This window comes from Ursus americanus, chromosome 6 (genome assembly GCF_024610735.1).
Source record: "Ursus americanus isolate L20-20 chromosome 6, mUrsAme1.1.p, whole genome shotgun sequence".
In the NCBI taxonomy this organism is placed as follows: domain Eukaryota; kingdom Metazoa; phylum Chordata; class Mammalia; order Carnivora; family Ursidae; genus Ursus; species Ursus americanus.
Window position 1 is genome coordinate 55,943,899 of NC_142132.1, and position 21,690 is coordinate 55,965,588.

The following is a 21,690-nucleotide window of genomic DNA, read 5'->3' on the forward strand; positions in this document are numbered from 1 at the left end:
AGTAGCAACCAGCTGTGTAGACGGAGAAGTAATTGGATGTTGATGCCTTTCAGTTATCTTTTTTTTTTAAGATTTATTCGTTTATTAGAGAGAGAGAGAGAGAGTGTGCGATGAGAGGCAAGGGGCAGAGGGAGAGAGGATCTTAAGCAGACACACAGCTCAATCTCACGACCTGAGCAAAAACCCAGAGTTGGGTGCTAACCTGACTGCACCACCCAGGTGCCCTGTCAGTTATCCTTTATATCGACTTTCCATCCTTCATCTGGATTGAGTTTTGGAGTTGGGAGCCATGAAGTGATAAGTTAAACCTGTAAGGTACATCTCATTGAAAAGGGAAATTAGAGAGAAGAGATGTACCAGTATGGCCCACAGGACAGGGGAAAAATACATGTTAGCACTAGGAATTAGGGCAGTTTTGCCAATTAGGTAATACGAAAATACAGAAATTTGTGTTTTTTAATTTTATTTAAATTCAATTAATTAACATATAATGTATTATTAGTTCCAGAGGTAAAGCTCAGTGATTCATTAGTAGCATATAACACCCAGTGCTCATTCCATCAAGTGCCCTCCTTAATGCCTGTCACCCATTTACCCCACCCCCCTACCTCCCCTCCAGCAACCCTCAGTTTGTTCCCTATAGGTAAGAGTCTTTTGGGGCACCTGGGTGGCTCAGTCGGTTAAGCTTCTGCCTTCGGCTCAGATCATGATCTCAGGGTCCCGGGATAGAGCCCCACATTGAGCTCCGCATCCAGCCCCTCATTGGACTCCCTGCTCAGCGGGGAGTCCGATTCTCCTTCTGCCCCTCTCCCCAGCTCCCTCTCTCTCAAATAAATAAATAAAATCTTAAAAAAAAAAAGTTGCACAATCTGCTGACTGAGCCAGCCAGGCACCCCAAAATCCAGAAATTTCTCCTTTGTTGTTATGTTAAAAAAAAAAGGAGCATTTTCTTTGTTTTTTTTTTTTTTAAGATTTTATTTATTTATTTGAAAGAGAGAGAGAACGAGAGAGACAGAGAACAAGAGGGGGGAGGGTCAGAGGGAGAATCAGACTGCTGAGCAGGTAATCTGATGCGAGACTCAATCCAGGGACTACAGGATCATGACTTGAGCCCAAGGCACTTACTTAACCAACTGAGCCACCCAGGCGGCCTTCTTTGTGTTTTTTTATTGTGTAAAATACACTTCATTTAAAATTTACAATTTTAACCATTTTTAATTGTACAATTTAGTAGCATTAGTTACATTTACGATGTTCAATCATTCCACTCTGGGGAGCTTTTGATTACTGATATTAGACATGTAAAATATAAATAATGATACTATTATATGGGTCTGTATTTTCCGGAGGAAATCGAAAATTGGGAACATGGGGGAAAATAACATTTAAATCTGGACTCATCATTAGTGACTACATGTGGCTAGAAACACCTTGCAGAAGCATATCCACAGAAAGAGAAAGAGGAGACAAGTGCCAATAATAGGAAAGGCTGGAATAAGTATTGAGGAAAATCATAAATGTTTCTGAAAGAGATGATACAAGTTCAGAATAACTTTGGTCATAAAGAATAGGAATGATTTTGCTCGATAGGTAGTGATGAGCGGCTCACGGTAAGATAATAGTGTCCCTAAAGAGTGGTTAAGTAATAGACTGTTGGAATACGGTAAGGGAAGGGAGAAGGAACGGGGGAGTTTCTCAGAGTTTAGGGCTGAGACTGGGGTGGGGAGTAGAGCTCGGTGGGATTTGAGAGCGAAGCACAGGCACAGATTCAGAAAGGCCTGACAAGGCATAAGTATTTGTGTAATTTGTAGGGCCTCCGAGAAAGAACAATCTACTTTAGCAATATTTCTTTGACCAAAAAAGAAAAAAATTTCTTTTTCTTTGACAGAGGTGATGGGGTGGAATGGAAGCTTAATAAGTAAGGTTAGGAAGGGCAGAAACTGCGGTTCAGTGAGAAGCTCTATGAAGGGAGAACTGATTTGGTGGGAGATGGTGCAATTTCAGACGTTCCTGGAAAGAGCAGAGAGGAACCAAAGATTGGTTTTGAAAGGATTCGTCTGGCGTAGTTCGGAAGACAGCCCAATGGGCATTTACAAGTCAATGGACGGGGGAGAGCTCTCTGAGGTGGTGGGTTTTGTGGGACCCTCCCCGGGTCCACGCTTCTCTTCAGTTAGAACAGAAGAGGCCTGGAAAGCAAGGCCGGGAGTGGGGTCTTTGGGTGACGCCGGGTGGGGGAGGTGGCGAGCGCAGGCGACTTCCACTTGGGACCCGGACCCAGGCCCCGCCCCTGGCGTACGCCATCAGCCCGCGCCGCGCAGCCGGGTGTTATTCCGTCCCGCCCGCGCGGCGGTCGGTGCTCTGTCACCGCCCGCTGTGGCCATGGCCCCAGCCCGTGGCTTATAAATTGGCGACCACAGTTCCCGACGCGGTCCTGGTCCTGATGGCGGCGGCGGCGGCGGCCTTGGCAGCGGCCGACCCCCCTCCCGCGATGCCGCAGGCGGCAGGAGCCGGAGGGCCCACCGCCCGTCGGGACTTCTACTGGCTGCGCTCCTTTCTGGCCGGAGGTGGGTGTCAGCCGAGAGGACCCGGCCGTGCTGGGGTGGCAGGGCGGGATCGGGGCAGATACGGAGCTTGCGGCCGCAGTGACTTCTTGGACTCTGGCTGCTTCAATGCCCGGCTGGATATTTGCCCTGACCTGCTGTAACTCTTTCTAATAATCACTTGACTAGTGACAGCAGGATCCTGGGGAGAAGGGGCTTCGAGCTGTCAGGGAGCGGCTGGGCGGGTGGACGGGCTGAACCAAGCACCCATTCTTCGGCGTTGGGTAGTAGGGAAAAGAGCTGAGTCCTTTACAAAGACTCCAGGGTTTCAGTGAAACATGCTGGGTACCCCTTTCGTTTGTAAAGACCATAAATGACCCAGTGTAGAATGGGATTTTGCCGTTTGCTTTAAAGAAAGTATATATTGGAAGTCAGCTTTTTAAAGTTGACTGGGAAATTGTGCAAAACTGTCTCCAACCAAAACTGGTTCCAGTGATTCTAGTAAACTGTTCTATAGCTACGTGACAGGTAGCTGGGGCAGCCCTTCTACCCGTGTCATTGTGAAGCCAGAGAGTTCATAATTGTCTCTCAGAAACTTCTTCTGACTTCCCATAAAGAAATGTTTTCAGTCTCTACCCTCTCTTAATTGATTGTCTGGGTTGTCAACACTGAATTACTTGTTAAGGCTGGGAATTTTGAAAATTCCACATTATAAGGGCTTTTAGAAAAAATATCTGTAGTGTCCAGTAGTATTAAGAATTTCTTTTGTTCTGATAAAAACGGCATTCATTCATTTATACAAGGAATATGAGTGCCTGCTACATGCTCAGTGTATATCAGCGAACGAAACAAAGATCCTGGCGTTTACATTGATTGGAGAGTTGAGGGGAGAAAGAGAATAAATAAAATGAGAAAGTAAGTTATATAGTATGTTAGAAGGTGATGAATGCAATGGGGAGAAGTAAAAGGAGAATGGGGCAAGGAAATGCAGAGGCTGAGTGGGTGCAATGTTAAATAGGACAGTCATGGCAAGTCTGTTGGAGAGAATGACACTTGAGCAGACTTGGAATAGTGAGGGAGTTTAGCAAGTTGATGTCTCAAGAGGAGAATTTCAGGCCTTAAGAAAAGTTATGTAACTGGAACCATGTGGTGTTGATGGGGAAAGGAGGTTAGAGGTGAATGAGGGGCTTTCCAAATGACTTTTATTTGGAGTGAAGTAGGAGCTGCCAAATTGTTTTCTAAAGTGCCTGTTCCATTTTGTATCCCCACTATCTTGTCAACACTTGCTGTCATCAGAGTTTGTGTTGGCTGTGTTTGTGTAGGGGTGTGTGTGTGTGTTTCTCTTTAAATAGGTGTTCAAAGGTATGTAGTCGTGGTTTTAATTTACATTTCCCTGATGACTAATAATGGTGAATATCTTTTCATATTCTTCTTGGCCATTTGTGTCTCTTATTTGGTAAAGTGCTGCTTCAGATTTTTAGAAAGTGTGAATAATTTTGAATGAGTTCCTGGTCCAGGTGATATGAAAAAATACTTTTGGGCAACTTACTTGGCCTTCATGTGCCTCAGTTTTCACATCCTTTTATTTTATTTTATTTTATTTTATTTTATTTTATTTTATTTTATTTTTAGTTCTTTTTTTTTAAAAAGATTTTATTTATATATTTGTCAGAGAGAGAAAGAGCACAAGCAGGGGGATCAGCAGGCAGAGGGAAAAGCAGCCTCCCTGCTGAGCTAAGAGCCCAATGAGGGACTCGATACCAGGACCCTGGAATCATGACCCAAGCCAAACGCAGACGCTTAACCGACTGAGCCACCCAGGTGTCCCTTCACATCCTTTAAATGGGAAAAGACTTCCTACTTTAGAAGGTTGTAATGATTAAATGAGGTAGTACTCATAAAAGCCGTGGCACAGTGTCCTGAGTTAAATCTCTTAGCCTAGGTGTCGCCTGGGTGACTCAGTTGGTTAAGCGTCTGCCTTCGGCTCAGGTCATGATGCCAGGGTCCTGGGATGGAGCCCCACGTGGGGCTCCCTGCTTGGCGAGGAACCTGCTTCTCCCTCTCCCTCTGCCTGCCACTCCCTCGCTTGTGCTCTATCAAATAAATAAATAAAATCTTCAAAAAATATCTTAGCCTAGTACCTGGTACAAGGTAAACACTCAAAACTTGTGAACTATTATTGTTGATTAGCAGTGGCCTTGGCCACTATCTTAACCTCATTTGCTTAAAAGGAAGATAAAAGCTGCATGACCTAACTCAATGGATTATTGTAATGATTGAGCTATAAAGTAATGGGATTAAGTGAGTTAAGATGCTATCAAAGGAAACTTATTGAACACGTTCTAACTAATTTCATTATATGGTTAGTTCATAGTGACTGAGAAGATAATATAATATTCCGAAACCAAATATACCCAAATGCAAATTATTTTTAGTTTATCCTCAATTTTGGGTAGCCGTGACTATGATTTTCATTAGTTCTGATAAGAGAAGCTTGATATAGAAACTTATATGTGGATTTAATATTTGAATACGAATAGGCACTTTATTTTTGGATATCTCAGAATATGGATTTTAATTAACAGTTACGTGGTAGGCTATTAAATAAATGTGTGTGGACTTTGAGTGATTTTGTCTTACATTTTTATTTTTTATTTATTTATTTATTTTTAAAAGATTTTTTATTTATTTATTCGACAGAGATAGATACAGCCAGCAAGAGAGGGAACACAAGCAGGGGGAGTGGGAGAGGAAGAAGCAGGCTCATAGTGGAGGAGCCTGATGTGGGGCTCGATCCCATAACGCCGGGATCACGCCCTGAGCCGAAGGCAGACGCTTAACCGCTGTGCCACCCAGGCGCTTCTGTCTTACATTTTTAAAAGTAAGACTCTACATTAATTTTTTTTTAAGATTTTATTTATTTGAGAGAGAGAGAGAGAGAGAGCACCTGCTAGGAGAGAGTGAGAAGCAGACTCCCTGCTGAGCAGGGAGCCCAGCGCTCGGGGCTCGAACCCAGGATCCTGGGATCATGACCTGAGCTAAAGGCAGATGCTTATCTGACTGAGCTATCCAGGTGCCCCTACATTCATTCATTTAACAAACATTTATTGAGTGCCTGTTATGTGCCAGATCCTGTACTGGTCTCTGGCAATATAGTGGTAAAGGCGACCCACAAAATCCCAGTCCTTTTGTACCTTCTGGATCAAATATGCAATAGTGAAGAGCTTAATATAATCATAAAAAGACACCAGAGACTTTTTTTTTTTTTTAAGATTTTATTTATTTATTCAACAGAGATAGAGACAGCCAGCAAGAGAGGGAACACAAGCAGGGGGAGTGGGAGAGGAAGAAGCAGGCTCATAGCGGAAGAGCCTGATGTGGGGCTCGATCCCAGAACGCCGGGACCACGCCCTGAGCTGAAGGCAGACGCTTAACCGCTGTGCCACCCAGGCGCCCCAAGACACCAGAGACTATTTATCCACATTTCATCCACTTTTTTATAATGTAACAGCCTATTTTATCAAGTGCTTATTAACATGTAAGGTACTTTACGAAATTGTCTTGGTTTGGGCTACTATGACAAAAATATCATAATCTGGGTGGTTTATAAACATTTTTTTTCTTCCTTCTTTCTTTCCTTTCTTACTTCCTTTTTATCAACCTGGAAGCTGCAGACATTTATTTCTCATAGTTTGTAAGCTGGGAAAGCCAAATCATGGTGTCAGCACATGTGTCTGCTGGAGGACTGCTTCCTCATAGATGGCACCTTCTCCTTGTGTTCTCACATGGTGGTACCTTCTCAGTGTTGTTTTGTTTTGTTTTGTTTTTGAAGTAAGTTTTTTTTTTAAGGATTTTATTTATTTATTTGAGACAGAGAGATACAGAGAGAGCATGAGTAGGGGAAGAGGCAGAGGGAAAGGGAGGAGCAGACTCCCCACTGAGCCAGGAGCCCGATATGGGGCTCCATCCCAGGATGCCAGGATCATGAGCTGAGCCGAAGGCAGACGCTTAACCATCTGAGCCACCCAGGGCCCCCACCTTCTCGGTGTTTTCACATGGTAGAAAGGGTCAGGGTTTTCTCTGGGCTTTTATAGGGGCATTAATCTTGTTCACAAGGGCTCCACCCTGCTGACCTCATCAATTCCTAAAAGCCTTACCTCTAAATACCATCACATTGGGAATTAGTTTTCAAAATATGAATTTGGGAGGACACAATCTATAGCAAAGAGTCTTCATATATTATTGTCTTAGAAGGATGCCAAGCTAGTAGGGCTGCCCTGGATTCTGACCTACACTAAAGCCCATGTACACACATTACTGTCATCTATATGTCTACACAGTGACGTGTGGTAGGGACCAAATACATAATGGCTAAATATATATGGGTATGTTGAATTTTATGGGTAAAAGTTGGTTGTTTCAATGAAACAGTCATCCAGAAGAGGTTACTTGAAACAGAGCCTCATAGCTGGGTAAGTACCTTCAAGTGTCTGTCTCTGTAACTACATTTAGCAAGATTCCCAATGTTCATCAGGTATTAGGGGGAAGATTTACACTCTTCAGATTTATTTTTAAGTCTGACATACTCAGTTATTAAGTTACAGGGAATGGGGGCCAGTCATCTTTATATCCCTGCAACTGGGCAGCTCTACCCGTGGAGACCAAATTAGAAATCAGAAGGTGTGCTGGCTGAATAAATAATGATTTCCATGTGGAAAGAAATGGTATGCAATTTCATCCTGACTGTTCAAAAATTTTTTAGGTATTGCTGGATGCTGTGCCAAAACAACAGTTGCTCCTTTGGATCGAGTAAAGGTTTTATTACAAGCTCACAATCACCATTACAAACATTTAGGTGAGTTAATGGTTGCTAAAGGTAAAAGTGAATGAAAACATTATCTGCTGGGTTCATTTCCAGTTGTGAATTATAGTGGAAAGAGGATACAAAAGGGAGTTCAAGTTTGGGAACAAATTGTGCAAGAGATTTATCTCTAATCTACTTTAACCTTTTCATTTGCAATAGTGGTTAAATATATTATCATTTTAGGGTACTGATATTCTCTAAACCAAAATCTTGGAATCACTGAAGTACTATTTGTTTATTGGGATTAAAGAGTCATGCCCTTTCCAGACACATAAGAGCTCAGCCTGATTTTTTTTTTTTTTTAAGATTTTATTTATTTATTTGTTAGAGAAAAGCACAAGTGGCGGGGGGAGGTGCAGGGAGCAGCGGGCAGGAGCAGGCAGAGGGGGAAGCAGTCTCCCTGCTGAGTTCCCGACAGTGGAACTCGATCCCAGGACCCTGGTAGCCAAAGGCAGACGCTTAACTGACTGAGCCACCTGGGTGCTGATTTTTAAAAAATATCCAATTAGTGATGGAGATAAGGTTTATTCCTTTATTTATTTAAAGATTTATTTAGATTTCTTTATTTGAGAGGGAGAGCACACACATGAGTTGGCAGGGAGAGGCAGAGGGAGAGAGAGAGAGGACTCCTCTTCATTGAGCATGGAGCCTGACATGGAGCTTGATCCCAGGACCCTGAGATCACGACCTGAGCTGAAATCAAGAGTTGGCCGCTTAACTGACTGAGTCATCCAGGTGCCCCTATTTTTTATTTTTAAAGTAATCTTTACACCCAACGTGGGGCTCCAACTAATGACCCTGAGATCAAGAGTTGCACACTGTACCGACTGAGCCAGCCAGGCCCCCTATTCCTTTAAACACCTAGTTAAACAAGCCTTCTGGAAATCTTTAGTGTAAACAGAATTCAATGCAATTAGTGTATATGGATAAATTTACATTCTTAAAGAATATCAAGCCCTTGTTTGTTCCTTGCAAACATAAAAATCAGCCATTAAATTAACATGGATGCTGTAATAATTTGTCATTGGTGAGAGTAAGAAATTTTTATAGCCTCTTTGGAGGGCATTTTGGTAATATGCATCAAAAATCTTAAAAAGATACATATTCTTTGGGCATGCAATTCTAGTTCTAGGAGGTTACTGCAAGGAACTAATCAGAAAGATTATATATACAAGGATCAAAACATTATTTATGTTAGTTAAAAAACAAGCAAACCAAAATGTTCAATAGTAGGGAATTGGCTGTATTAAATAATAAGTATAATTTAAATGAATAAATAAATCCATATTTTAGGCTATTTTCCAATCACACAAAAACTAAAAATAGTATCAACTGGGGGTCCCTGGCTGGCTTAAACAGTAGACGATGCGACTCTTATTTTTGTTTATTTATTTATTTAAATTTTTATTATTTTTTTAGATAATCTCAATGCCCAACTTGGGGGTAGAACTCAACCCCAAGATCAAGAGTAGCATGCTCTACAGACTGAGCCAGCCAGGTGCCATGATGTGACTCTTGATTTTGGGTTGGTGAATTCAAGCTTCTCCTTGGACATAGAGCTTACTTATTTACTTACTTACTTTATTTGTTTATAAGATTTTTATTTATTTATTTGAAAGAGAGTGAGAGCAAGAGCAATCACAGAGGGAGAGGGAGAAACAGGCTCACTGCCGAGCAGGAAACGTCCCAGGACCCTGGGATCACGACCCGAGCTGAAGGCAGACGCCCAACCAACCGAGCCACCCAGGCGCCCCTAGAGCTTACTTAAAAAAAAAAAAAAAAAAAAAAAATTAATTGACCAGGAACAATGTTCATGATGTATTAGATAACTGAAAACATATAAAATGGTTTAATGATACTGCATTTTATGTAAATAAACATGAGCTTAGACAAAAGGCTGCAAAGACAGACATTAAGTGGTTAATTTTCAATGGTGAAATTCAAGGTAATTTTTTCTCCTAAGCTAATATTAATACATGTTGAACATATATTTCTTTAAAAATTAGAGGGAAAAAGATTTAAAAGAAAAAAAAATTAATGTGGACAGACACCAAGAAAGAAATTAAGTCAAGGCAAGTAACTCATAGCACTCCATTACTGTATAGGTTCATGCTTCAGTAGATAGGAATGAGGTGTGCTCCGCATGACCTATGCAGCATCACTATACAAGGAAGATGTTCTACAGAGTGAATAAGAGTCATTATTTTTTCCATAGCATATATAGAGTTGTCAAATCACTATGTTGTAACCTAAACTAATGTAACATTGTGTCAGCTGTCTTCGGTTTAAAAAAATCAATGTTTTTCTAGTGGTGTTTTTAAAATGTGATTTTTCTCAAAAAAATAAGGAATATTTATGTTATATATTAACTATAGCTCATTTTCTTGTCAATATTTTTAATACTAAGTAAGTCTATACTTAAAATTGAAAGAAAAAAAGTTGCTGCCATTCTGTGTCCAGCAGTGAGCACAGTGTGCTGCTCATATATAGAATCAGACCTTTGAACTTACTGAGACAGTATATGAAACTGGAAAGGAGGGAAATGATTTTCTTTCATTGTCCAAATTAAGGGTAAAAAGGAGATGAATCATATTACCCAGTATCTCAGGGTGTTTACTATAACCCAACGTATGAATGTCTGAGCAGGATTGTTTTATTCCTTTCACCTCCTCCCCATGCTGGTTTATGTTGTTTTGTTTCCTGATTTGTAGTCATTAGATTACATATTCACATTAGATTTCACGCTCTACAGGGCTACATGCCATGGGTTACAGTGTACCCTACAAGGCATGCAAAATTTGAAATGGAATTCCTGGAGTGAAATGATGAACTGTTGGTGTAGTACATGGAGTTTCATGTATCTTTAAAGTATATAAGCCATAAATAAATAAATAAATAAATAAATAAATAAATAAATAAATAAATAAATAAATAAATAAATAAAGCTTTTAGTTTTCTTTTTAAATGTTTTTGGGCATTTTATTCTAGATGCCTCTCTTTTTATATACATGCATAAGGTAGTCTGTAAAATTTTGCTTTTTTTATTTTTATTTTTTAAATATTTTACTTATTCATTTTAGAGAGAGACAGCAGGAGCAGGGGGAGGGGCAGAGGGAGAGAATCCTAAGCCACTCTGTGCTCAGCGCAGAGCCTGGTGCGGGGCTTAATCTTACGACACTGAGAGCATGACCTGAACCAAAATCAAGAGTCGGATGTTTAACAGACTAAGCCACCCAGGTGCCCCAAATTTTGCTTTTTTAAACATGAATTTTCACAAAGATGATGAAATTGTGCTATTGAATAAAACTTCTACTTTAGCTTCTTAAAAATGTGTAATTTTACTTCCGAGGCATCAAAAACTATTTTCATATTGAAGCAAAATTATTCTGGCCAAATGAAAAGCAAAGAGTACAATTAGAATTTTTCCTTCCCCCACTTTGCATAAAGAATTTTTTTCTGAAATATACTGAAAATCTTTGACCTTATTTAGCTTTTTACAGTCAAATGTAATGTAAAAATAAGTAGGTGAATCGGAATGGGATTCTTTAAAAATCTTTACTTTTAATCTTTTTTTAAGATTTTAAATTATTTTACTTGAGAGAGAGGGAGAGAGCACAAGCTGGAGGAGCAGCAGAGGGAGAGGGAGAAGCAGACTTCCCACTGAGCAGGGGGATGATTGGGGCTGGACCCCAGGACCCTGGGATCATGACCTGAACCGAAGGCAGATGCTTAACCGACTGAGCCACCCAGGTGCCCCTACTTTTAATTTTATTGCTTTTACATTTTTATTTATTTTTAGTTTTTTTGAATGTGTGATGTTGTCACAAGCTCATAATTCAAAAAGTATAAAAACAAATATTTTGTTCCCTCCCTTATTTCCTCCTTGGAATTAAGCATTTTTACCAGTTACTTCCATTTTCTTTCAGAGCTGATGTATACATATACAAACATATTACCAAATGTTATTTCCTTCTAATCCTATCTTGATAAATAAAATAGATAAAAGATATGGAGAAGGATTTATTTATTTATTTATTTATTTATTTATTTATTTATTTATTTATTTTAAGATTTTATTTACTTGACAGAGAGAGAGAGAGCACAGCAGGGGGAGCAGCAGAGGGAGAGCAAGAATGCTTCTCTGCTGAGCAGGGAGCCCGATGCCTGGCTCGATGGGGGCTCAAATTGGGGCTCCAAGCGGGGCTTGATCCCAGGACCCTGGGATCATGACCTGAGCTGAAGGCACTTAATTGACTGAGCCATCTAGGCACACCCCCCCCCTTTTTTTTTTCAAGATTGAGGGTGACTTTTTTTTTTAAAGGGTGGAAGTTATACAGGTGCTTGCTTGCTTTCTTTCTTTCTTTCTTTCTTTCTTTCTTTCTTTCTTTCTTTCTTTATGTTAAGGTTCCCTTTTTTTGTTTAAGCCATTTTTAAAAGTAATCACTACCCACAAGATGGGGCTCAAACTCAAGACCCCGAGATCAAAGATTTGAATGTTCCACTGACTGAGCCAGCCAGGTGGCCCAATAGAATTCTTTTTAATAGACTATTAGTCCATTTAGTTATCTATTTAATAAAAAATGCTTTTAGGATATCTTTTTTTGGGTGTTAATAAGTACCTACAATTTTAATTTCTGGGAAGATCAAAGGTGACTTGCATTTTAAAATTGTAAGTGAGGGGCGCCTGGATGGTGCAGTCGTTAAGCGTCTGCCTTCGGCTCGGGGTGTGATCCCAGCGCTCTGGGATCAAGCCCCACATCAGGCTCCTCTGCTGGGAGCCTGCTTCTTCCTCTCCCACTCCCCCTGCTTGTGTTCCCTCTCTCGCTGGCTGTCTCTCTCTGTCAAATAAATAAATAAAATCTTAAAAATAATAAAATAAAATAAAATAAAATTGTAAGTGAGGCTAGTGATTTACTTTTATATTTGATCAAATTTTTGTTTGAAAAATTTGGAAACAAACTTGAATTTAAATAGTTTAATAATAGAAATAGTAATTTGTTTATGAGAAGTCTGTACTGCAAATAGGATTAGTGATTGACATTAAAAGAATAAATAATATATTATTATATAGGATTAGAACTCAGGCCTTTATCAGTCTTCTTAATTAAAGTGTCCTAATGAAAAATTTCCCCCAAATTTAAATAGTTAAAATAGTTTTTAAAATTAGTTTCTTTGGGGCACCTGGGTGGCTCAGTTGGTTAAGAGTCTTCCTTCGGCTCAGGTCATGATCCCAGGGTCCTGGGATAGAGCCCTGCATCGGGCTCCCTGCTCAGTGGGGAGCCTGTTTCTCCCTCTCCCTCTGACCTCCATTCATGCTTGCTCTCTCTCTCTCTCAAATAAATAAATAAAATCTTGAAAAAAATAAATAAAACTTGTTTCTTTTATTTAGTAATTTCCTTATGTAAACAAGCCACATGTGTATCTGGGTCAGTCTGGGAAGTACAGTATCTGGTCCTTGAGTGTATTTCTGTTAACATTTCTTAGATTGCTGTAAGTTAATATAATTTGTGATAATTATAAATAAAATTTACTAAAATGTATGGCTGGGTTTTTTTATGTTTTTGCTAAAATGTGTTTTATATTTTTACATGAGATATGTTTGTATAATTCGGACTTATGTATTTTAAGTAGATTTAACTGCTAAACATAAATTACTATTCATTTAATTGCTCAGGCAAAATTACATCATGAATGATTCTGTGATTGTGAAGAAAATTTGAATTTAGATAGTTTTCTCTTTTAATAGTATTTTTCTTCTAAACATTTTTCTAAAAATAGGAGTATTTTCTGCATTGCGTGCTGTTCCCCAAAAGGAGGGATACCTTGGATTATATAAAGGGAATGGTGCAATGATGATTCGAATCTTTCCCTATGGTGCAATCCAGTTTATGGCATTTGAGCATTATAAAACGGTACTTGAACTTCTATTTTCTTTTTGTGTCTTTGAATATCATACTTAGTTGACAAGGCATTTGCTTTGGCCTTTAAAGTTACTTTGGATGAATGGGTAAAGTAATGCCTTTTTGAAGGAAAAAGCCTTGTGGTAGTTTAAATTTTTAAATATAACTTGTTTTTGGAGTTATCTATTCTAGAATTGTCATTTTTGAGCAAATTGTTTATGAACACACTTATGAAGAAGAGCCAGAATATACTTCAAGTAGATAATAATAAATCTATAAAATATTAATAGCTTTTTATTGTGCTTTTTGTTTCTCAGTTGTAGGAAAGGAACGTTGTGACTTTGGATTTTCTTACTAAATAAAATAGTGAGATCATATGATGAAAGTCTGTTTTTGAGTAATGCTATCAGTTAACAACTTTTCCCATCCTACTCATTGATTGACTTTCTCTTCTCTGTTGGACTGAAAGTTTATCCTCTCAAACATCTTAACACAGAAAATGGATGTTAAATTTCATAGGGTATCTTAAAAAGAAATGTAAGCAGTAGAATGGGAACAACATTCTAAGCTCATCAGTCAGAATCGATGCCATCAGTATATCAAGACTTCATTGTCTGTAGTAGCATTTTATTTGTACTCTTTAAGTATACGTGGTCGTCAATGTGCAACATAGTATATTTGGTAATTCTAAGTTAAGATTATAAAAATGCAGAGCTAGAACAGAAGGCGACAGAGGAAATACCTGATTTGCTCACTCTGTGCTATAACGCTGCTCACTTTTATACAGTTGCGCTTGTTTCACTCACGTTTAACATTAATTTTCTTCTCACTAGTCCTGTAACTCTTTTTTGAAGTGTCTTCATTATGAAACAGTGAAATGAGAAGTATTTAAAAATATTCCATTTAATTTGATGTTTTTGATTTCTAGTTGATTACTACAAAGCTGGGAGTTTCCGGTCATGTGCACAGATTAATGGCTGGATCCATGGCAGGTAAGAGGAGTGGGTGTATTTTATTTATTTATTTTTTAAATATTTATTTATTTGAGAGAGAGTGCGAGAATGAGAGAGAGAGCGCACGAGAGGGGGGAGGGGGAGAGGGAGAGGGAGAAGCAGAAGCAGACTTCTCGCTGAGCAGGAGTCCAGGTAGAACTCAATCCCAGAACCCTGGAAACATGACCTGAGCCGAAGGCAGACACTTAAACAACTGAGCCACCCAGGCGCCCGGGTGTATTTTATTTCTGACAAATTAATTTTCTACTAAAATACTTAATTTGGCTTAGGTAATATTTGTGACATTTGATTAAGTAGCACACATTTATCATCTTCCTACACTCAATTATGTAAGAAATCATTACTACCCCAACTCAAAAAATGTATTTTATAGTAAGAAAAGGTAAGGAATAGTCTAAATGTACAACTGTGTGAACACCGTACGTTCCCTTTGACAATTCTACTTCTGGAAATATTTATTTATCATGACATGTAATCTTCAGGCACTTAACACGTAGTCCACAGAAAAACACTATGTGGAAAATGCTATGATTATCTTCATTTTATGGAAGAGAAATTTTAATAAGATTCTAAATTATAAAAATTTTTAAAAAGATTTGAGAGAGAGAGGGAGCACAAGCAGGAGAAGGGGCAAAGGGAGAGAGAGAAGCAGACTCCCTGCTGAACAAGAAGCCCAATGTGGGGCTCTATCCCAGGACTCTGGGATCATGACCCCAGCCGAAGGCAGATGCTTAGCCAACTGAGCCATCCAGGCGACCCCTAAATTTTAAAATTTATGATTTTGTACATCACTTTTTAAGTTTTCTGTCTTGTAAATTCAACTGATCAAAATTCTTTCTTTGAAGGTTGTAGGAAAGATTAAGTTGGATTATGAATATGAGTTAAATCCTGAAGACTTTGTGTTATTTCCTTTTCTCGGCATTTGATTATTGAATAGCATTATTCATTCAAACGGTATTTCTAGTTTCATTTTTCTGAAATGAAAGACATGTTAACACCAAGTTTTCAGTATATATTAGAAAACAATAATAACCAAAAGGAACTTTAATTATAAATTTTAATTTTTAGAGAAAAAGTTTGTAATGACACATAAGACTAGTGCTTCCATTATTCAGTGATTCTATTTTTATTACCATGTTTAAGTAATTACAATTTACATTTTTCTATGATTGTAAATAGGTGAAATGAATGTTCTAGTTAATTTTATTTGTATCAGGTATCTTTGCTCCTGTACCCGTGGTAGCCTTTGAGTGTAAGTTTGGAAATTTTTATATTTGCCAAGATAAAAAATGGTGTGTTATTCACAATCATTTCAACAGAGCTTATTTTAAAGCTTTTTTGAACTTCATCATTTTCCCTCATCCTACAACTACAATCTAGTACATGTGGAACCTCAGTCAACCAGAAAAGGGAAAAACTAGGGACTGAGAATCAAGATTTGTATTTAAGAAAGATCTTCTTTCCTTCTGTATGTTTCAATTGTTTAAAATCAGTCTTGCTCTGCCAGTTCTTATGGAACTAAGAGTGACCAGATAAAGAGAAGAGAAAAAAGAGGAAAGAGAAACTAGAAGTGACAAGCTGAGTTCTGCTTGCTGCCTTCTCTGGACTGCTCCAGTTTGGTGTTTTGGCTCAAGGCTGGGAGGTCAAATGTACAGAACACTTCCTGGATCCTGGCTGACGTCCATTACATTACATTGACCATGGGCATGGGCAGATCATTTAAACCTTCCATAATTCACTCTCCCATTTGTTAAAGTGGAGCTTGTGTTTGCCCAACTCCCTCTCTTTCTGAGTTGTTCTGAAGGTCAAAGAATTGTTATGAAAATATTCTGAAAGATCTGAGGTCTTCCTGGGGTGCCCGGGTGGCTCAGTCACTTAAGCATCTACCTTCGGCTCAGATCTTTTTTTTTTTTTTTTTTTTAAGATTTTATTTATTTATTCGACAGAGACAGAGACAGCCAGCGAGAGAGGGAACACAAGCAGGGGGAGTGGGAGACGAAGAAGCGGAGGAGCCTGATGTGGGGCTCGATCCCGCAACGCTGGGATCATGCCCTGAGCCGAAGGCAGATGCTTAACCGCTGTGCCACCCAGGCGCCCCTCGGCTCAGATCTTGATCTCCGGTTCCTGGGATAGAGCCCTGCCTGTGGCTCCCCACTCAGGGGAGAGACTACTTCTGCTGCTCCCTCTGCCTCTCCCCCTGCTTGCGCTCTCTCACTCTCACTGTCTCTTAAAGAAATAAATAAAATCTTTATTTTTTAAAATAAAATCTTAAAAAGATCTGAGGTCCTCCTTAAATATTAGAGGATGTTATTAAATCTTCATGCCGGTGACTTGTTACATGCTCTTGAACCAGCCGCCTGAATTCCTTATTCCTCTTTCTGTCTCATTTGTAACACAGGGACAGTTTTAGTTTAAATAAAGGCAATGTTCAAAATATTTAACAATCAGTATAGCATGTGTAGCAACCGATCAGGACAGAGGCTGGATGTCAGTAGTGAGAATGGCTGTACGGTGCCGTTATTAGATTATTATCAGAACAGGTTGTGGTTATTAGAACAGGTTGCACACTGTTCTTTTGAGAATCTCAAAGAGACTTGGAGGCACATTTCCCAGATATTTTAATTTTTTTTTTAAAGATTTTATTTATTTTTTTGACAGAGAGAGAGACAGCCAGTGAGAGAGGGAACGCAAGCAGGGGGTGTGGGAGAGGAAGAAGCAGGCTCCTAGTGAAGCAGCCTGATGCGGGGCTTGATCCCAGAACGCTGGGATCACGCCCTGAGCCGAAGGCAGATGCTTAACAACTGAGCCTCCCAGGCGCTCCCAGATACTTTAATATTTAAAAGGGAATGCTATTCCTCCTTGAGCCCTTATCCAGAATCCAGAAGCAACAAGCTTCCTATATTTTTGGAGAAAATACTCTTCTAAGCTGGTAGTACAACCCTTGATTTCAGAACTTACTTTCTTTAGTTAATAAATTTGAGGCCTGATTTGCGTATGGAATGGAAATGATGTTCGGACCTCTGCTCTCTGGCCCTTTGGCTCTTTGATTTAACATCATGCAGTTACTGAAACATGTGATTTCCACAGGAGACTGTTCTATTAAAGGTATCCGCAGTGACACATGGTTACTGCTTTTGGATAATAATGACTGCAAATGTGGCTCCCGAATGTCATAGTTGAATTATTTCTCCCTAGATATCTGTCTAAGATTCAGAGGTTGCACATAACGATAGGTTGTTAGTTATTTACAACTGATATTTAATCATCAGGCTTGAAGCAGTATTGTAGTTCCAAATTAGAGGATACAGTAGAATTGAACTTTCTTGGACATCTACTCTAGACCAATTTCTTTAACTTCGTGGCTTATCTTTTCTATCTATGATGCATGGAGCGTTTCCTCTGTCTAAAGTATTCATTTCGAATCCGTGCATTGTTTTCATTAGACTTTTATCTCTTTGGATGTGTACGCGAAGTCCGGATGCTGCTCCTACTATGGTAGCCTCAGATGGGAAGGAAGGTAGTGAGCTAAGAGGGAAGCCATCTCTGAAAACTGAAATCTCCTTCCATATTCATTGAGAAGTTAGAGAGGAAGGAGATTAATTGATGAGGGTCTGGGTATGCTCCTTTGTTTTGATCCTGTATTATCCAATTTCTAATATCTATTCCTCTCTTTGTAACTGGGATGCAGGAGTTCAAGAGCACCTGGCTCTGTGGGTCTCAGACCAGGTTTGGCCACTGATAAAATCCAAAGGCAGAGACCAGGTGGTGGTGAAACAAGAAAGGAATTTATTTCAGTGAGGCCATCACCCAGAAGACGATGGACAAAGTCTCAAAGACTGTCTCCAAAGTGCTGAAAATACTTCTAGGTTGATATAAGGAAAATGTGGGACAAAGGTCAGTAGGTACACGGCAGGTGGGTGGTAAAGGTCAGGTCAGGAGTTGTCTTGACATCAGTCACACTGGGTCAAACTGGTGTCAGGGCAGTTGTCATTGTTTGAGGGCCCATCATGGGATGCTTTGCTTGCTGCATCTTTTGCCTGAGTTAAGAAATAAATTGGAAGGGAGAACTTAACCAATGAGAAAGTACAAACTGAGGTCAAAATGGAAGTAGTTGAAGTCCTCTTTTCAGATCCCCACTATCAAAACCCCATTCCTTTTCTGTGGAAGGAAAAAGAGATGACAGTCATTTCTTCTGTCGCTGTTTCCTAGTGATGGGGGACAATGTAGGGATTTTGGAATGGATGACTTTGACAGAGTAGGAGAGCTTCATTTCTTAAGTCTCTCCTGAAATAAACAGTAAAAGTATCTCTAAGCTTGTGCAAATGGCGCAGGCTCCTGTTTGACAAATACAAAAAGTCAAATTTTAACAACCAAAAAGAAAAGCAATAAGAAATATAGCAATGCTTAGCAGGGTGTATTTCCATTTGGGAGGAATCAAATTTAGCCAACTGCTAAGAGGACCTAGAGCTAGGGTATCTACAGCAGTGATCTGTTTGTTCAAATCTTTCTTGGCTTTAGTTACTTTTTTAAAAAAGATTTTATTTATTTATTTGTCAGAGAGAGAGAGCACAAGCAGGGGAGCGGCAGGCAGAGGGAGAACCAGGTTCCGTGTTGAGCAAGGAGCCAAATGTGGGACTTGGTCCGAGAACTCTGGGATCTTGACCTGAGCCGAAAGCAGACGCTTAACCCACTGAGCCACCCAGGTGTCCCGGCTTTAGTTATGTTTTTCAAGTAATTTGGAATATATACACTCTTTTAATGAAAGCACAGGTCCCTCCTTGAACTGCAGTCAAGATATTGAGGGCCATTCAGTTTTGGAGGACCACTTTATTATTTTTTTTAAACAATTTTTTAAGAAGATTTTATTTATTTATTTGAGAGAGAGAGTGAGAGAGCGCACGCTCGTGCACTTGAGTGGTGGGGGGGGGCAGAGGGAGAGGGATAAGCAGACTTCCCACTGAGCGGGGAGCTTGACCTGGGGCTTGATCCCAGGATCCTGAGATCATGACCTGAGCTGAAGGCAGATGCTTAACTGACTGAGCTGCCCAGGCGCCCCTTAGAGGACTACTTTTTTGAATCTATGTGGTTTCATCATTTAGGAGGGTAACTCTGTGCCAGGTTTGTTTAAGGCTGCTTTATGCTTGGCTAAAGCTTCTGCTTACAATTCTATATCAATAGAGGTGACTCCTGGGACAAATATGGCTAAGGGATAAAATCACCAAAAAGCCCTCTTTGCCTGATGTCTAGCTTTAACAATATCCTCATAATGAGGAATTGCTGGCAAGTGGGATATGCCTCCTCCCAGGAGATAGGGGCATCCCTGAGTGCGTTGTCCAATCCAGTCATAATGAAGGTGGGGCCATCCACTGTTTCCATAAGTCCATAGCTAACCCCATGGAGTAGGGTATTCTCTGGCTTTTATTTTATATATATTATTTTTTAAAGATTTATTTATTTATTTTAGAGAGAGAGCATGAGCAGCAGAGGGCGAGGGAGAGAGAATCCCAAGCAGTCTCCATGCTGAGGACAGACCTGATGTGGGGCTTGATCTCATGACTCTGAGATCATGACCTGAGCTGAAAGCAGAGTTGGATGCTTAACCTACTGTGCCACCTAGGTGCCCCTGCTCTGGCTTTTAAGGAGCAGTTTTGCCATCCCAGTCATACAGAGTTGGTCAAGGTGATAATTGAGTTACACAGTCTTTGAGGAGTCCATCCCATTGTCCAGCTGTATGAATAATCCTATGCCCATGGGGTCCTTTTTTTATTCCCACAGAGTAACAGGCATGAAGATTGTCTATACATGGGTTATTGTGGCAATTTCTCTGATGTATACCTCAAAATGTCTAGCTTAGGCAAATGACCACCATTCAAGGACAGTTAACCAGACCTGGAGTGTAACATCCTCAAAGGTGTGTTATTGAAACATAATTTTTCTCTTTAAAATCACCCTCATTTCCATCAAAGATAGCCAAACGAAGACCAATTTGTTTGTAAAACAGGTCCAGTTTTAACAAACTTGGCTTAATTATTCACATAAGCACAGCAGGAACAGTGATTGTGACCATATTAGTTCTTTTAAATCTGCTTTGCTGAAACTTTGTATAGGAATTTTATTATATATATATTATAGGTTGTTTATTTATTTACTTATTTATGTAGTCTCTACACCCAGTGTGGGGCTTGAACTCACAACCCTGAGATCAAGAGTTGCATGCTATTCTAATTGAGCCAGCCAGGCGCCCCTATAAGGAACTTTTTTTTTTCCTATAAGGAATTTTAGACTGAACTTTTAATAGCCTTGCAAGGCCAGAAGCTAAGCCAAATTCTTGCCATCAGATTTGCTTACAATACCTGTAAATTTAGGGGAATTCCTCTTCTCAAGGTTGCCCAGATATCCTGAGATTCCTGCATTTGCCAGGTAATGACATTCCTTACTCCCCTGGTAAGATTGCTGGGAACTCTGTTAGCAAGATGTCAGGCCAGCATTTCCAAGGGGCTCTACTGGCTCCATAAAGTCAACCTTAGGTCTTTAAAGCTGTCTCGTCATATCTGAGTCTATGCATGCCTTTCTCTAAATATGACCTTCCAGTCAAAGTGTTGGCAAAGTAACCAATGTTTCCAGTGGTGTCCTGTTACAAGGAGAACAGATTCTTATTGAACTTATGCAAATAATTAAAATTGCCATTAAAGAAAGAATATTCACTGAAAGCTTCTGAATTTTGGAGGGTTCAGGTAGGCAATAAAGATAAATGTTTCAATTTGTTCACAAAGAAATATTTTGTCATATTTCTGTAAGCCATAGATATCTAGAGAGAAAAAGTTTGCTGCTTAAATCTGGAAGAGCAAACATTAGAACCAGCAATATTTCAAAGAAGAGTCATAAAAACTACAATGATCTTTCTCAATTCATTTAGTCCCACGTTACTAATTCTTGTTCTGATTGAACGCAGCTTTTCCTTTAGTTCCGGAAGTTCTTTTTTTTTTTTTTTTTTTTAAGATTTTATTTATTTATTCAACAGTGATAGAGACAGCCAGCAAGAGAGGGAACACAAGCAAGGGGAGTGGGAGAGGAAGAAGCAGGCTCATAGCAGAGGAGCCTGATGTGGGGCTCGATCCCACAACACCGGGATCACGCCCTGAGCCGAAGGCAGACGCTTAACCGCTGTGCCACCCAGGCGCCCCTAGTTCCGGAAGTTCTTACCAGTTTAGTTTTATGATTTTGAAGATGTCGCATTTGTCAAAAACCCCTTTTCATTAATCTCCTTGAAGATGAAACACATTTTCAAGAGCATCAGAACAGTAACTATAAATAACAGAAGACTAGGGGTGCCTGGGTGGCTCAGTTGGTTAAGCTTCTGACTCTTGATTTCA

The 21,690-nt window shown here is 39.7% G+C and overlaps 1 protein-coding gene across 3 annotated transcripts in view; it reads left to right on the forward strand.

Moving 5' to 3' along the window:
- Positions 1-2,327: 2,327 nt before the first annotated feature.
- The window catches only part of SLC25A16 (solute carrier family 25 member 16), a 39,370-nt gene continuing 20,007 nt past the window's right edge, over positions 2,328-21,690 (forward strand). For 2 of the 3 annotated variants that reach the window (XM_087863069.1, XM_087863070.1), the window contains exons 1-4: positions 2,332-2,564; positions 7,303-7,395; positions 13,183-13,316; positions 14,233-14,296. In XM_087863069.1, the coding sequence (XP_087719195.1) occupies positions 2,441-2,564; positions 7,303-7,395; positions 13,183-13,316; positions 14,233-14,296 (415 nt within the window). In that variant the 5' untranslated portion in view covers positions 2,332-2,440. Of the gene's footprint in view, positions 2,565-7,302; positions 7,396-13,182; positions 13,317-14,232; positions 14,297-21,690 lie in introns of all 3 variants that reach the window. The other variant, XM_087863071.1, reaches the window with a different exon arrangement.